Source organism: Anser brachyrhynchus (genome assembly GCF_964034855.1).
Source record: "Anser brachyrhynchus genome assembly, chromosome: 28".
Lineage (NCBI taxonomy): Eukaryota > Metazoa > Chordata > Aves > Anseriformes > Anatidae > Anser > Anser brachyrhynchus.
In genome coordinates this window covers 1,053,243-1,068,645 of record NC_137721.1, presented here as the reverse complement: position 1 = coordinate 1,068,645, position 15,403 = coordinate 1,053,243, and the positions used below count along the sequence as shown (strand labels likewise).

At 62.2% G+C, this 15,403-nt stretch overlaps 2 protein-coding genes across 5 annotated transcripts; both read left to right on the top strand.

Annotated features, from left to right (window-relative positions):
* Positions 1-1,464: 1,464 nt before the first annotated feature.
* LOC308183671 (methanethiol oxidase-like) lies at positions 1,465-9,196 on the top strand. Its single transcript, XM_080569924.1, has 12 exons — positions 1,465-1,752; positions 3,583-3,636; positions 5,331-5,443; positions 5,795-5,980; positions 6,148-6,268; positions 6,463-6,645; positions 6,991-7,169; positions 7,636-7,714; positions 7,797-7,918; positions 8,017-8,109; positions 8,276-8,394; positions 8,479-9,196. Exons 1-12 carry the CDS (start codon positions 1,683-1,685, stop codon positions 8,639-8,641), a joined length of 1,482 nt encoding a protein of 493 aa, XP_080426050.1. The 5' UTR covers positions 1,465-1,682; the 3' UTR covers positions 8,642-9,196.
* A 951-nt stretch (positions 9,197-10,147) lies between these two features.
* On the top strand, positions 10,148-15,290 carry RFX5 (regulatory factor X5). 4 transcript variants are annotated; one of them, XM_080569921.1, is made up of 10 exons: positions 10,148-10,301; positions 10,848-10,978; positions 11,598-11,631; positions 12,082-12,164; positions 12,325-12,450; positions 12,666-12,782; positions 13,237-13,318; positions 13,624-13,822; positions 13,975-14,072; positions 14,235-15,290. In XM_080569921.1, the coding sequence occupies exons 2-10, from the start codon at positions 10,860-10,862 to the stop codon at positions 15,222-15,224; spliced, it is 1,848 nt and encodes a 615-aa protein (XP_080426047.1). In that variant the 5' UTR covers positions 10,148-10,301; positions 10,848-10,859; the 3' UTR covers positions 15,225-15,290. The 4 variants fall into 4 exon arrangements, with proteins under 4 accessions (XP_080426047.1, XP_080426046.1, XP_080426049.1 ...); XM_080569920.1 differs by having other exon boundaries at positions 13,621-13,822; XM_080569923.1 differs by having other exon boundaries at positions 10,283-10,301; positions 10,848-11,057; positions 12,086-12,164; positions 13,621-13,822.
* The last annotated feature ends 113 nt before the right edge of the window (positions 15,291-15,403 follow it).

Genomic DNA, 15,403 nt, shown 5'->3' with positions numbered 1-15,403 from the left:
CCTAGATCTTCATGTGTCTTACTTCATTGAACCTTTCTATAATGTTTTCAGCAGTGATTAATGATAAGGTTGACGTTTGGGAAATCACTTCTGTGGGATCACTGATAGTGCAAGGGTGCCTGTTTGTCTCTATGAGACTCAAAGTTTCTTCTCCCCACAGAGCAGAGAGGATAAGGTTGGATGAGGGCCCAAGTTGCAGAGGTGAACCTTGGGTGGGAGGCATCCCCGGGGCGCTGCTGTTCAGCCCTACGATGACTTGTAGATGATCTCTTGAGGTCCCTTCCAACCCCTACAATTCTGTGATTCTGTGAATGGGGATGGGGTCTGGCCCATCCCAAGGGCAGGTCTCCAGAGCAGATTCACCTCAGCTGCTTGCAGCCACCTGGCCTGCAGCCTGGCACCGGGGCCTCGTGTTGGGAGGCAGAGAGCTGGCTGCCTGGAGCTGGAGGCTTTGTCCCGTCCCTCTAGCGGAGTTTCGGAAGAGACACCTCGCCCTGCTGCCTGTGCCTGTCAAGTCCTTTGCCACTTTCAACAGCTCTCCTAGACCATGGGAACAGAGTGCTGGCTTCACCCCTCTTACCAGAGGGAAGTAATCCCTGGGCGGCATTCTTGCGGACATGCGGTGTCCGGGTGAAGCTGGGGGCTTGCTTATACACGCTTTGGCCTTTGTGTTTAAGTCCTGGCGCCCCCAGGAGAAGCTTTCTGTGATCAGAGGCAAGGTGAGACACAGGGTGATTTGCTGGCCACCGCTGTGTTGACCCGCATGCAGCGTACACCGCAGAGCTCAGTGTGGTGCTGAGCATCAAACACCAAGGAGCGAGCCCAAGCAGGTGAGGGTGTGGCAGGAGGCACTGAGCCCAGGTCCGCTGGCCTTTTTGGTGCCAATCCTCAGGAGCTGTGGGCCAGCAGCCTCCCGTGAGGGAGGGCATTAGTGTTAGAGCTTGCTGATTTTCTGAGTCTGCACCTGGGGTGAGCACTGGAGGGGACAGGGCAGTAACTTGCTGGTAAAGATGTGCCTGTAAAGGCCGAGTGCCTCCTGCACTGCCCGTGAGAGCGAGCCTGCGGCCACCCAGCTCTGCAGCCAGAAGCAGCAGCAGACACTGACTAAGTTAGATGTGTCATGGGGAAAACTGTTACATTGCTCCTGCCCTCCTTCCAGCCTGCAAATTAACTTCCCACAGTAAACATTTGTCCTGCGATTAAAAGAAACCCAGTCCTCATTTTTCATTTTTGCTAGTGATTAACATCTGCAACCTCGTAAAATTATTTCTGTGGTTGGAAATGCAAGCACTTGCCCATCTCTCACGAGGGGCACCCCCTGGGGAAACTCAGGACAGTGCTTCTGGCAGAGAATCAGAGGACAGGAGCTGCCTGCTTTCTCTCCATGGCTAAAAGCCCTTATTTTGAATTTCACAAGAACGTATGTACTACAGAGCGCAGCCACAGCCATGTCCTCTTCCCCCGTGGGAAGGGAGGAGATTCTGGTAGCTTTGAAATAGCTTCCCTGCACGATCCCAGTGCTGTAAGACGCTGAAGGCTGCCCCAGTACCTCCCACACCCCGGGGCATGTGGATCCTCCCCTTGGTGTCCTTTTCACACCATGCTGCTCCCCGTCCCACTCCCTATATATTTGAACCCTGCAGAGCTGCATCTCCTCACTCAGCTGGCTCCTGCTAGGCAGCATGCAGGCAGGATCACCTCCTTCTGCTTCTCACCAGCAGGTGAAACCCTCCAGCACGGCCTCCAGCACCGGTAAGAGATCTCTCGCTTGGCTGCAGCTTGCTCTCAGGAGGAGCAGGCTTGGGGCTGTTTGGCGGCTGGCTGCCCACCGGCTGTGGGCTCAGCTCTGGAGCCTCCAAAACTTACCCTGAGCTCGGTCTTGAGGGTTTATTGCTGTGACACCCAGAAAGCATAAAGGAAAAAGCCGTGTGGGGATGAGTGTGGTGTCTTCTCTGGCAGGAGAGCGTTTCTTTTTTCAAGCTACTAAAAGTGCCAGGAAGTGTTTAGGCAGACTGATGATTAAATGCCTTCTAACTATTTTTATTTCATTTATTCCCATTATATTCACCTGCAACACACTGTGCTTGTTACAATCAGCCATACCAGGACAGGGAGGCCTCAATACAAAGTTTGGGTTTAATGGGGCTTTTTCTGCAGGGCTAATATGAGGGGAAGGGGGAAGAAAGGCAGCATGGTGGTTCCACAGTGCTTCAGGCCGGAGCGGGGACCCACATGCTGGTGTCCTGTGCTCTCTGCAGAGCGTGCTGTCCTCAGGGACTGCAGGAGAAAACCTTAAAAAACAAACAAGAAACTGAGTCAGCAAAGCTGAGTAGTAGAGTTTAGCTGCAGGTTTCCTCCCTCTCCTCAGGCATGCCAATCTAAATGAGGAAAAGGGATCCTTTTGGAGGTGGTGGTTGTTTCTTAACAAGCTCTCGTCGCCCTGCACTAAGGACGCTTTCCTTGACGGTTTTGAAGTCTGTTGCAGGGTGAGGCTGGACGGGTTCGAAGCACCCAGAGACCAGCAGCAGGACGGGGCTGGGGCTGGCGTGGAGGCGGATGTCTCCAGCCCTGAATGCTGTGGCAGCAGGGGCTTCGTGTGGGAAAGCTCAGCGCTCACACCCCTGGGCAAGGCACTGCAGAGGGAGGCAGAGCGGAGAGATGCAGCTTTGAGCCCCATACCCTTCTGCACTAGATTTGTATCGCTAACCTTTTTGCCTGTCCAGAGCCCCAAACCTTTCTGGGAGTCACTTGGATGCATGCTGGCATCCTGGTTCGCCCTGGATGCCTGTCTTCATCCTCTGAGACCTCAGCGGTGGAGGCCAGGGAGAATCTGCCTCCCCCGACCATCCCCTGCCTCCCCGTGGCTGCGAGGGCTGTTTGTTTTGAGAGGCCAGCGGGGCTGAGCACTCATCAAACCAACCCAGAGCTCCCCCAACCTGTGGGGGAGACCCCACTGAGGGGTCTAATTACCAAAGACCAGGATTGTGTGCAGCCTTTCCTTTGCAAAAAGGGGTTTAAAATGACTCACTGTCACCTAGAGTACTGCGTTCAGCTCTGGGGCCCCAGCACCAGAAGGACAGGGACCTGTTAGGGCCAGTCCAGAGGAGGCCATGGGGATGGCCAAAGGGCTGGAGCACCTCTCCTATGGAGGCAGGCTGAGGGAGCTGGGGGTGTTGAGCCTGGGGAAGAGAAGGCTCCGGGGAGGCCTCAGAGCGGCCTGCCAGTCCCTAAAGGGGGCTACAGGAAAGCTGGGGAGAGACTCTTTGTCAGGGAGTGCAGTGGGGGGATCGGGGTAACAGCTTGAAGCAGAAGAGGGCAGGTTTGGCTCAGATATCAGGAGGAAATTCTTTGCTCCAAGGGTGGTGAGGCACTGGAACAGGTTGCCCAGAGAAGCTGTGGGTGCCCCATCCCTGGGGGGGGCAATGCCAGGCTGAATGGGGCTGGGGGCAGCCTGGTTTGGGGGAGGTGTCCCCGCCCATGGCGGGAGGGGGGAATATTAGATGATCTTTAAGGTCCCTTCCGACCCAAACCATTCTGCTTCTGTGATCTAATTGCTGGTTGTTTCTGTTCTTCTCGATTCAGGAAGGTGTGGAGCGTGTGGCCCTGGCTTCGCCTCTCCTCTGGATGCAATGAAAGGCAAGTCCAAAATCCAGGGCTCTCAGGGAAGAGCCCTGTTCTGTCTGTGATTTAGGTGAAGATTAGGACAACGCTTTCAAAAAGGCGTTATCAGTTAACTCCATCCACCAAAGAGGCTCCCCAGCAAGCGTTGGGGAAGCAAAGAAGTGAAAGTTTTGCATCTGGCCTGTCCCGGGGCCAAACTCCAATTGCATAATGACAGCTTGGTCTCAGAACAAACCTTTTCAGGCTTCACGGTGGCTTGGGATGGGTCATAACTTGCATCAAAGTCACCCGTGGCTTCACTGTTCAAAACCAAATGGGATTTAATTTTCTCAGAGGCAACCACACCATATAGGCCCATGACACCACTGCCGGGAGCTAAATGCTCTTGGATCTCCAGGGAGTAGAGAAGGCTGGGGAGGAAGGGGGCACCCTCCCTTTTCTTTTTCCAGGCACCCTCAGGAACACGGCGCCGTGCTCTGCTCCTGACAGCTGCCATTCTGACGGGACAGAGCCTCCTGAAGCGAAAACCAGCCTCACAGGCTCACAGGCTGCTTGTTCAGGCACTTTGCCTTCTGTTTGCATTGCCAAAACACTAGTGCTCTCATGCGAAGGGACCGATGAAAGCATCATCTACTGCTATCCCTCCCTTAATCCTCCTCTCCAGTGCTTAGCAAGCACATCTTTGAAACCTTAGACAGCTCTGGAGCTTGATCCTGGTCTGTGATTCCTGTCCCTGAAACATCTTTGAACAAAGCAAACAACAGTGAGGAGCTGAGTCTTTAAAACACGCCTGGATGTTGGCAGGGCCGGATGGTGATTTGAGTTAATAGTAAATAGCATAAGTCCCACTGACTCTGCTACTCTGGCAGATTCCCTTGGGACTTTTGATGCCCAGGCTCTGTCTGGTCGCTGAGTAACCCTGGCACCAAAAATCTCTTCCGTGTGGACATCAAGCAGGTCAGGCTCACAGGCAGGTGATGAAAAGCTCCTTGGGATACCTGGGGAGGTGAATTAAGCTCCGCGCTCTGACTGTGTCCTGAACCCTGGCTTTTGGTTCCCTAGCAGCTGCAGGGATGGGGTCCCTGGGTGCTTGGCAGCTGCTCTCAAACTCAAGGCTGACACAGACGCTGCTGTTACGAAAGCTGATAGAGGTGTCATGTTGAAAAGGCGGCTTTTGTCTGCTTTGGATCAGCACCAGAGGTCCCAGGTCACCTCTCCCTGTTCCCACCTCCTCTTCCTCAGCATTTCTCAGACCTGTTCTTCCTCCTGCTTTGCTTTGGCAGCACTTTCTTGACACACTGCAGCGCCCGTACCGCCCCTGCGGCCGCGAGGAGGCTGCGGGGTCGGGGTGCTGCTGCTGCTGGAGGCCTGGGGTCCCCGGGTGCAGCCATCCCAGCACCACGCTCGTCACACTGTGCCTGGGAGCCAGCAGACCTGCTTGGCGGCACCTTTGGGAGTTGTGCCCTCGGCCTCAGCCCAGCAAGCATTTCACCTTTGTGCTTCTCATGTATTTTCAAGGCTTCTCCTGTGATGGAGATGAGACACAGCGTGGTTTGTTTTGTGTGACTCGTGGGGTTGGCATGTCCGAGCAGGGATGTGGAGATCCCACTGCCCCACAGGGCAGCCCGATCCGGCCAGAGACTCCTGCAGGGTGTTCATTCTGCCCAGTGGTTCCTGCTGATGCTCGTGCAACATTTCTGTCTTGAAAGGGCCCCGGGAGGAGATATTATACGTGCCCTGCATCTACAGGAACACCGGCAGGAACCAACCTGACTTTCTGGCCACTGTGGATGTCAATCCCGAATCTCCAAACTATTGCCAGGTACCGAGCACCTCATCTCAGTGCTAAGCTGGTGGCAGCACACCAGCCAAGGGAAACAGCTCAGTGCACGCCCTCCCTCACATTCTCCAAAGCTGTGGGTCCAGTACCGAAGGCTGGTGCCTACCCAGCTCTTCCTAACACTCTGAGCCTTCCTGAGCTTAGGAGATGTATGGAAAACCCCCCTCGTGCGCCATCCTTGGGCTCCCTTGTGCACCAGCACACCCCTGCTGCAGAGTTAGGCTTGCCTGAGGCATCCTGACCCCATCCATGGCAGTCTGCAATGCTCTGAGCTCCCGGGTCCGATCCAGAGGAGTCCTGCGTCCCGGTGTGAGCAGGAATGGCCCTTTGCAGGTGATCCACCGCCTGCCTATGCCCAACGTGGGGGACGAGCTGCACCACTCCGGCTGGAACACCTGCAGCAGCTGCTTCGGGGACACCACCAAGAAGAGGAACCGCCTGATCCTCCCCAGCCTGATCTCCTCCCGCATCTACGTGGTGGATGTAGGAACTGACCCACGAGCTCCCAGGCTTTTTAAGGTACCCTGGAGGTGGTGCCATGTGCTGGCTCACCTGCTCAGCGTCTGCGGCAGGACACTGGGGCAGCTCCCACCCGTCCGTGGTCACGCCAGCCCCCTGCACCCCTGTGCAGCAGGCACCCGTCTCGCCTGCACAGGGGAGGTGACAGAGCCTGTGAACTCCCACAGGTTGTCAACCCGGAGGATGTCTTCTGGAAGTGTAACCTGGGCTACCCCCACACCTCCCACTGCCTGGGCAGCGGTGAAATCATGATCAGCACCCTGGGAGACCCGGCCGGCAATGGGAAAGGTATGGGTCTTGCCAGTGCCCCAGGAGAGGGTGCCAGGACAGGAGGAGCAGTGCTAGCATCCAGCGCTGTCCTGGAGCCTCCACCAGGCTGGTCTGCAACGCCTTGATCCGCCTATTGCTGTTTGTCTTACGGCACTCCAATGGTTAACCCGGGTGATTTCCTCACCACCAGTGCATGTTTGTTTTTGCTTCAGGTGGCTTTATTCTGCTGGATGGAGAGACCTTTGAGATCAAGGGGAACTGGGAGAAGGGGGACAAGAGCCCCCCGATGGGTTATGACTTCTGGTACCAGCCGCGCCACAATGTTTTGATCAGCACTGAATGGGGAGTCCCGAAATGCCTGGGATATGGGTTTGACCCAAATGATCTGAAGAAAGGTGAGGAAACATCTGTTTAGGCGCTCCAGGAGGGAGATGCTGAGCAGGGCTGCAATGAAGCCCCATTTCAACCCTCTTCTGTCGTGAGTGAGCGCTGACCATCTAACAGACCTGGATAAAACAGTTTGCTTTCAAAGCTGATTTCATACCAGTTCCCAGGGGTCACACAGATTTTAAAAGGACTCAGAAAAGAGAGAGCCCCAAAAGCGACCATTGCTGCTGGTGCAGAGCCCACGGGGCCGCCTCTGCACTGAGGTGGGGCTGAGCCCCCCCGGGGCCGTGGCACCTCCGCGGGAGGCCCTGCGCCTCACAGCGTCCCCTCTGGCCCCCTTTGCCCCCTCGCAGGGCGCTACGGATGCCGCCTCAACGTGTGGGACTGGACCACTCACACCTACGTGCAGGCCATCGACGTGGGCGAGGACGCAGCGCCCCTGGAGATCCGCTTCCTCCACAACCCGGACGCCGCGGAGGGGTTCGTGGGGTGCACCATCAGCAGCGCCATCCACCGCTTCTACAGGACCGAGGTACCGCTCCCCTGGGAGGGCAAGGGGCAGCGGGAAGGGGGCGCAGGTCTACGTGGATAATCTCACCGGAGGACCTGTTCTGACTGGCGGTGGTTTATGCTGAGGTGATTTAATTCAGAGGAGGTTTGTTTATAGCTTTGTTGTGGATTTACAACAGCTCAAGCAGTGTTCCTTCTTGGTGTCTGTTGTGTGTAAAAACGAACCGGGTGAGGAGAACCTCTGCCACCAGACCAGTTAATCCAGCTGGAAGGTCGGACAGGTTTTTGGTCCCCAAAACCCTTCCTCATGCCCCAGAGCCCATCCTCGCGGTGGCTCCACAGAGCCAGAGACGAGGTTTCCTGCAGCCCACAAAGCAGCCCCAGAGACGGGAGGTGGTGGATGTGCACGCAGCATCCGCCCCCGGTCGGGCCTTATCCTGCCTCTGCCCCGTGCACTGAGCCTTTGGGGGCCGTGCTCTGTCCCGCAGCGAGGAGACTGGGCAGCCGAGAAGGTGATCCAAGTCCCCAGCAAGAAGGTGGAGGGGTGGCTGCTCCCGGACATGCCAGGTGAGTGTGTCCCCGTGAGCCGCGGTGCAGCCGCCTGCCCCGGGCTGCCACCGGTGTGCAACTCTGCCGTCCCCTTCCCAAGGCTTCATCACCGACATCCTCATCTCGCTGGACGACAGGTTCCTCTACTTCAGCAACTGGCTGCACGGAGACGTCCGCCAGTACGACATCTCCGACACCCGCAGGCCCAGGCTGGTGGGACAGGTAAGGCAGCACCGGCTTGCCCCGCCACTGCTGCCCCATCTTGGGGTGGGACCAAGGGCTTCCCCGTCTCGGCCACCCTGAGCTCCGCTCTCTCGCAGGTCTTCGTGGGTGGCAGCATCGCCAAGGGAGGGACCGTGGCCGTGTGTGGGGATGAGGAGCTGCAGAGCCAGCCGGATCCCTTTGTCATCCAGGTGAGCTCAGCTTCGTGCCGTCCCATCTCCGCCCTCGGCCTCCAGGCACGCAGGGCGGTGGGGGCAAGCCCAGGGAGCAGGTCCCGGTGCTTCTGCTCACCCAGCCCAGCCCGATGCAGGTGGAGGCGTCCCCTGGTCACCTCGTCCTTCCCTCCACCTGCTGCAGGGCAAGAGGGTGTCGGGGGGGCCCCAGATGATCCAGCTCAGCCTGGATGGGAAGCGGCTGTACGTCACCACGTCCCTCTACAGCGCCTGGGACCGGCAGTTCTACCCGCAGCTCATCAGGTGGGGCAATTCTGGTGAATTTTGGCAGCCACGGGGATGGGGGAGGCAAGAATCCCCCCTGACCCCGCTCCCACCCCTCCACAGGGACGGCTCTGTCATGCTGCAGCTCGATGTGGACACAGAGAAGGGCGGCCTGACCGTCAACCAGAACTTCCTGGTGGATTTCGGGAAGGAGCCGGGCGGGCCCTGCCTGGCACACGAGATCCGCTACCCCGGCGGGGACTGCACCTCCGACATTTGGGTTTAGCAGCCCCATGGCTGGCACGCGGCCGCCCTCCACTTGCTTCCCCTCTCATGGATGCTCTCCCCAAATCTGGGCTTTGCCAGTGGCCTGACCTCCCGCAGTGCCTTCGACGCTTAGGGCACAATGGGATGGCAAACCTGGAGATCCCACTGCTGTCCTTCTCCAAAAGCCCTCCTCCCTGCCAGTGCCACCGGAATCCCACATCCTGCATCCTGTATCCCGCACCCTGCGTCTCACATCCTGCACCCCACATTCCCTATCCTGCATCTCACATCCCACAGCTGACATCCTGCACCCCCTATCTTGCATGCAGCTTCCCGCACCCTGCATCCTGTATCCCGCATCCCATGTCTCGCATCCTGCATCCCAAATCCTGCATCCTGCCAGCAGCCCATTCCTGGAGCACGACGGGCACTTGCATGCTGCGCTGCTGCCCCCAGAACACCTCAGTGCCAAGGAGCTCAAGGCACAGGAGAGGATGAAGCGATCATCCCCTAAGTGCCCCACGGCTGGGCACTGGTGAAATAAAACAGATGTCTCTTCACCGCAGCTCACCTCATCTCTAATTGCTTTAATTCGCTCTGTTTTCGGGAGTGTGAGGGAGTCAGGGATGCTCCACAGGTAACCTTTCCTGAACAGTAGCGATTTTTCCAACGTGCCCACTGTGCAGCCCAGCTCAGCGCTGAAAGCGTTTTTTCCTCCCCAGAAGTTGCACCCTGCTCATGTGCCCGGAGCCAAGGGCTGCAGGGTCTCTCCTGTTGCTCCTCGGGGACTGGAGAGGTGAAGCCACGCGAGGGCTTCCACCTGGAGCCCAGCAGCTCGCCTGCTGCAGGACAGCCAGGAGGGAAACAGCATTTGCCAAAACAGCAAATTTCCAGAATTTTCCCCTGCTGATGTATGCAGCATGGTCCTCGCCCGACCAGGGGGATGGGGAGGAGGGAAGGGAGCAGGAGCCCCCCCGGCAGCTCCTTCCCCAGGGCCAGCGTGCACACCTTGCACAGCTGCTGCTGCGTGTACACGTGCTGCACACGCTGCTCACGCACATGCATTGTGTGCATGCTGCACGCAGTGCCCAGCACACGCACAGCTCGCCCACGTTGCAACCTCGCACTACATACGTGGTGCACGCAGGCGCTTTGTGCACACACGCATACATTGCACGTACGCATGCACCGTGCACACTGCACACCAGTGCACGCACACGCACTACCTGCATGCACACGCACCCCCTGCACACGCACCCCCTGCACGCGCACCGCACGCACACGGTGCGTGCCCACGCCCCGCCTGCACGCACACACCCACACTGCGCGCGTACCGCACGCGCCCGAGCTCGTTTACGCTCGTGCTTCCTCCCCCAGCCCCACCAATCAGGAGCCTGTTACTAGGCAGACTTCGCCTCGCGCTGCCACTCAGGAGACCGGTCCCGCTTGTATCCGGGTAGGAAAGCCGGAACGACCAATCGCATTAAAAGCCGGCGCAGTATCCGGGCAGACCTGCCGAGCCGCAGCCAATCAGAAAAAAGCGGCCGGCGGGCGCCGCGGGCGCGGCCCGGCGGGGCGCAGCACTTTCGGTTCCTGTTGCGCGCGGGGCCGCGGCACGTGGCGGGGGCGGCCCCGGGAGCGGAGCGGAGCGGAGCGGGCCCGGCCGGAGCAGCCCCGAGGTGGGTGGGGGGGGGCGGGCCGGGCGCTGCCCCCCGGTGTCCCCGTGCCCGGGGACCTGCGCTCCCCGCGTCCCCGGCCCCCGGGGTGCTGCCCGCCAGGGGTCCCCTGCTGCGCCCTGGCCCCGCGTTCCCATCCCCGGCCGTGCCCGGTCCCCGTGTCCCGGTCCCCTGGGGTCCCCTGGGGTCCCCTGACCCCGGGACCTGCCCTTCCTGGTGTCCCCTGACCCCGGGTGCTGCCCTCCTCGTGTCCCCTGTCGCTCCCTGTCCCTGTCCCCAGTCCCCGTGTCCCTGCCCCCCGGGGTCCCCCACCCTTTGGGACCCGCGGGGCGAGGGGGGCTCCTCGTGCCTCCGGGCATCCCTGTCCCCTGCCAGGACGGGGGGGCTGGGGACAGCCGCTGCCCCTGCAGCCCCCGCCGGGACCCTTGCCCAGACGGGGCCCAGCACCTTCAGACCAGGACGGGGGGGACCGAGGGTGCCGGGGGGGTGCGTGGTTCTCAGGGGGTTCCTTCCCTCGTTGAGGCTGAGTTTCTGGTTCCCCCCCGCCAGGAGCCTGATGCCATGGCTGACGAAGAGCCGAGCGCCCAGGCTGCCAGGAAGGGAAGTTCCTCGCCCAGCGGCTCCCGGGGCAGCACCACGGAGCCCAGCACGCTGCTGCAGAAGCTGCGGAGCACCATCTCGTAAGGGCCACGCTTGCTTGTACCCGGGCAGCTCGTCCCGTTGATCCGACCCTTCCAACTGCGGTGCCATCTAATCAGGGTGATTAATTGGCAGCCCCGGGGACCGGAGGGATGAGCGGTGCGGTGCCGTGCAGCTCCCTGCGTTAGCGCTGCGGGCGGCACGGCCCCAGGCGCACGCTGCTCGGTCCCCGTGCTGTGCTGCCGGCAGTGTTTTCACCTGCTTCGGGTGGAAAAACCAACGTGGAATTTCACGGTAGCACAGACTGGTGTGTTAGGAGCACACGGGCCGTGGGTTTTTGCCCACCCTGCCCTCCCCAGGGTCAGGATGGAGCACGCAGCACCTACGGGCAGGTGCTGAGGGTCTCTGGTGGGGCTGCAGGTGCTCAGGGGGTCCCGGAGCATCGTGTACAGGCAGCCTTCGGCTCTCGGTACTGCAGTGTGCCCACCCGGGCACCGCCCTGACCCAGGTGTGGGTGCCAGGAAGGGCCTGGGGCTGGGGCCGTCCCGCTCAGGAGCCGTGCGGAAGAGCTGGGTGGGAGCAGGCGGGTTGAGGAGGGGGCCGGGGCTCTGTGGTGGCGTCCTGCCCTGCCCTAACACCTTCTGTCTCTGTCCCGTGCAGCAAATCCGTGCAGAACAAAGTCGACTCCATCCTGGTGAGTGCCTCTGCGGGATGTGGCACTGAGGGTGGGGGAATGCTGTGCCCCCCCTTCTCTGGTGGGCTCCCACCCCTCGTCTGGCTGGACTGGACCCTGGGTTCTGCCGGATCTCCCATCCCCTCGGGTCGGGATCTGGCTGCAGGGAGCAGCACCGAGAGCCCCCCGAGCGCACGGCCTGGGGGCACCCCTGTGCCCCACCCAGCACAGGTCGACCCCGTCCGGTCCCCTGAGTTCTGCCCTGCTCCACAGGGCTTCGTTCATCCCGCTGCCTTGTGGGCAGGCTGCGCCCACCCTCACAAGATGCTTGGGTTTAAACACCTCATCGGTTAGTTACTGCCAGGAAGGGTAACGAGAGCACTGCCTGCATCAGCTGCTCCCTATTTCGGATCCTTAACCTCTCTTTGTCTCCGGTCCGGTTTCCCCTCCCTGTGGACCCTTTGACCGTAGCAAGATGTCCAGAAGTTTTCAGACAACGACAAACTCTACCTCTACCTCCAGCTGCCGTCCGGGCCCAGCCTGGGGGAGAAAAGGTGGGTGCTGGAGCAAGCTGGGGCAGTGTTTGGAGCTTGGCTGGGCGAGCAGGGGCTGGTGGGGTGACGGTGGGAGGTGGCTGCAGCTCTGCCTTCTCCTGGCCTGCTTCTGCTGCTTTTCCGCTCATTCGGTGTTTGTCTTGTGTTCCCCGGGGAGTAGCAGTAGCCTGGACCTGAGCTCGCTGAGCACGGCCGAGTACATGCACGCGTGCAACTGGATCCGGAACCACCTGGAGGAGCACACAGACACCTGCCTGCCCAAGCAGGACGTCTACGATGCCTACAAGTGAGCGCGGGGACGGGCCTGGCGCAAGGAGCGTCTGGCCCCGGGGCTGGGCTGGTGCAGCAGAGCCCCACGGGGGGGTTCAGAGGGCAGCGGGTACCTGGGTGTGTTTGGGATCGGCCCTGCCCAGCACCGAGCAGGGGAGGAGTGGACGTGTCGGGAGGGCAGTGAGGGCTCGGTGACGTTACCCTGCAGCTCTGTCTCTGCCTCTCCCTTAGGCAATACTGCGATAACCTCTGCTGCCGCCCTCTGAGCACCGCCAATTTTGGGAAGATCATCCGGGAGATCTTCCCAAATATCAAAGCCAGAAGGCTGGGAGGCCGAGGACAATCGAAATATCCTTCCATGTGCCCTGCTGGCCGGGGAGGCCCTGAGAACCAGTCCCCGTGGCAGCAGCAGTCGAACTGGTGGCAAGAGCTGCTTGGTCTGCAGTTATTCCCATGTACGAGTCTGTGCACAAGATGGTATTCTGTAGCTTCTGAGAGGGTCCGGTTCCTGCTTTTTCAGCTCCTGAAGTTTCAGCTTGGTTACCCGAGGGCAGCTTGGAGCTGCCACGTCCCTTCCACGCACCCCGCTGGACTCGGAGCCGCCCGGGGCTTGCGCACGGAGCAGGGCAGCAGCGCGGGTTGGTGCAGGGCCGGACGCTGCCCTGAGTCACAGACAAGCCCAGACCCTTTCGGCAGTCCCAGGCGGCGATGGCGTGAGCCCTGCAGCCGCATCCCTCCGAGTCGTAACCCGTCGCCTCTCGCGGCTGTGTTGTGTGGCTGACAGCCCTTAACCTTGCCAAACGTACTGCTACAGCGGGATCCGGAGGAAGACGGTGGTCAGCCTGCCGCCCCTGCCCAGCCTGGACCTCAAAGTTACGGAGACTGTAAGTCCTCGGGTGCCTCCGCTCGAGCTTTGCCAGCCCCGTTCTGGCAGGGGAGCAAACCCCGCTCGTTAGGTCTGACGAAGGCAAGGGGCAGAGGGGCGCCGTCTGCGTTCCCATGGGCTGTGGGGCGAGTGAGGCTGGGAGGAGGTTCTGCTCTGTCCCCTGAGCCTCCTAAAGGGCGGACGAGGTACGTGCTTGCTCGTGCAGGCTTGTGACCTGCTGGGGTGTCCAGATCAGGCCCTGTGTGCACCTGGGGAGTCCTGGCCTGGGCCGGGGAGGCTCACGGCTTGTCCTGCCGGCAGCAGTCGGAGCTGACGGACCTGGTGCAGTCCTACAACAGCGAGGTGATGGAGGCGGCCTGCGCCCTGACCTGCGACTGGGCTGAGAAGATCCTCAAACGCTCGTTCAACAACATCGTGGAGGTGGCCCAGTTCCTCATCCAGCAGCACATCATCAGCTCGCGCTCGGCCCGGGCTGACCTGGTCATGGCCATGGTGGTCTCAGGTGGGTCTGGGGGGGCGGGTGGAGGCTGGCACCCTGCAGAGCCCCCTGGAGACCCCTGAGGGGCGCGGAGGCTTTGGGAGCGGGTTGGCCCAGGGGTCGGGTTTCCCCCAACGGGTGTTGTCCCCGTCTCATCCCCTGCTGTGCGTCCACAGAGAGCACGGAGAAGCTCCACCGCGATGGTCGGTCCCCGCTGGCGGCCAAGAAGAACGGCCTGGAAGCTTCAGAGAGCGGCGACAGGAGCCAGGGGCAGGTGAGAGCCTGAGCGTGCCCGTCGGGGTCCAGGAGGCCGGGGTGCCCGTCTTGCCGTGGGGTGCTCGGTCTCGGGATGCAGCGGGGAGGCCTTGGGAGCAGCCCAGGCCTGCACGAGGCTGCTGCCGCATCCCTCTGGCTCACACCTCTTTTCTGCTTGCAGAGCAAGAAGGAGAGCAGCCCCAAGGCCTCTGTCCCACCACGGCCCGAGAAGAAGAAGCTTCCAGAGCCCCCCCGGCCGGCGAGCAGCCCCCAGGTGAACGCCCTGGTCGCCCGCCTGCCCCTGCTCCTGCCCCGCATCCAGCCCGGGGAGAGACTGGTGGCGCCCGGGGCCGCGGCTGTGCGCTCCTCCCCGCCCGTGCTGGCCCCCAAGCTCACGGCCGCCCCCCTGGGGGGCACCGTCAAGGTGGCCCTGCCGCTGCCGGTGGGCACGGCGTCCCCGTCGTCGCTGCCTCTGGGGCTGGCCCCGGGGGCCAACGGAGCAGCGGGGCTGCTGAGCCAGCAGGCGGCCGTGCCCGTCCTCAACATGCTGCTGCCCGGCGTGGGCGTCCCCGGGGCCGAGAGCCCCGCCAAGCCCCGCAGCGCGGGGAGCGACGGCCCCGGCCCGCAGGACTCGCAGCGCCCCAAGGCCGCCAAGCGTCCCCCGGAGCCCCCGGGGGCTGCCGCCGCCACGCCGCAGAAGCGGAGACGGGGGCGGCCACGCAAGAGGCCGGAGGAGGGAGGCGCGGGGTCCCCGGCGGAGCGGGAGCGGGCGCAGGGGGGCCCGGGGGCCGCGGAGGAGCAGCTTGGCGGAGGGGCGGCCGCGGGGCCCGGCGGTGCCGCCGCCACCGGGGGCCGGCTCGGGGCCGGCCCGGTCACGCAGGTGAGCGTCATCCAGGAGGGCAGGAGCGGCGCCCAGCTCCCCGCCGGGGCCGGCGGCCGCGGGATGGAGGAGGACGAGGACGAGGAGGAGGAGGAGGAGGAGGAAGCGCCGCCGAGCGCGGGCGAAGCCGGGCCCCCCCGGGGGGACACCGGGGCTGACGAGGGGCCCCCCCCGCCGCGCGGTGACGGACACAGGGCGGGGGCGGCCCCCGCCGACACGGCCCGGTGCGGCCCCGTGCTCCCGGGGGGCTCCCCGGGGGGGGCCGAGCTCTGCGCGCCCCCCGACACCTAGGGCCGGGGCCGGGCCCCCCCCCCCCCCCCCCCCGCCTCCCCCCGCCATTAAAAGCCGTGCACAGCCGCCTGTCCGTCCGTCCGTCCGTCTGTCCGTCTGGGACCGGTACCGGGATGGGGGGGGGGGGGGGGGGGGGCCACGCGGGGGGCCGCGGGGGGGAGGCGCTGGGGCCGCCCAGG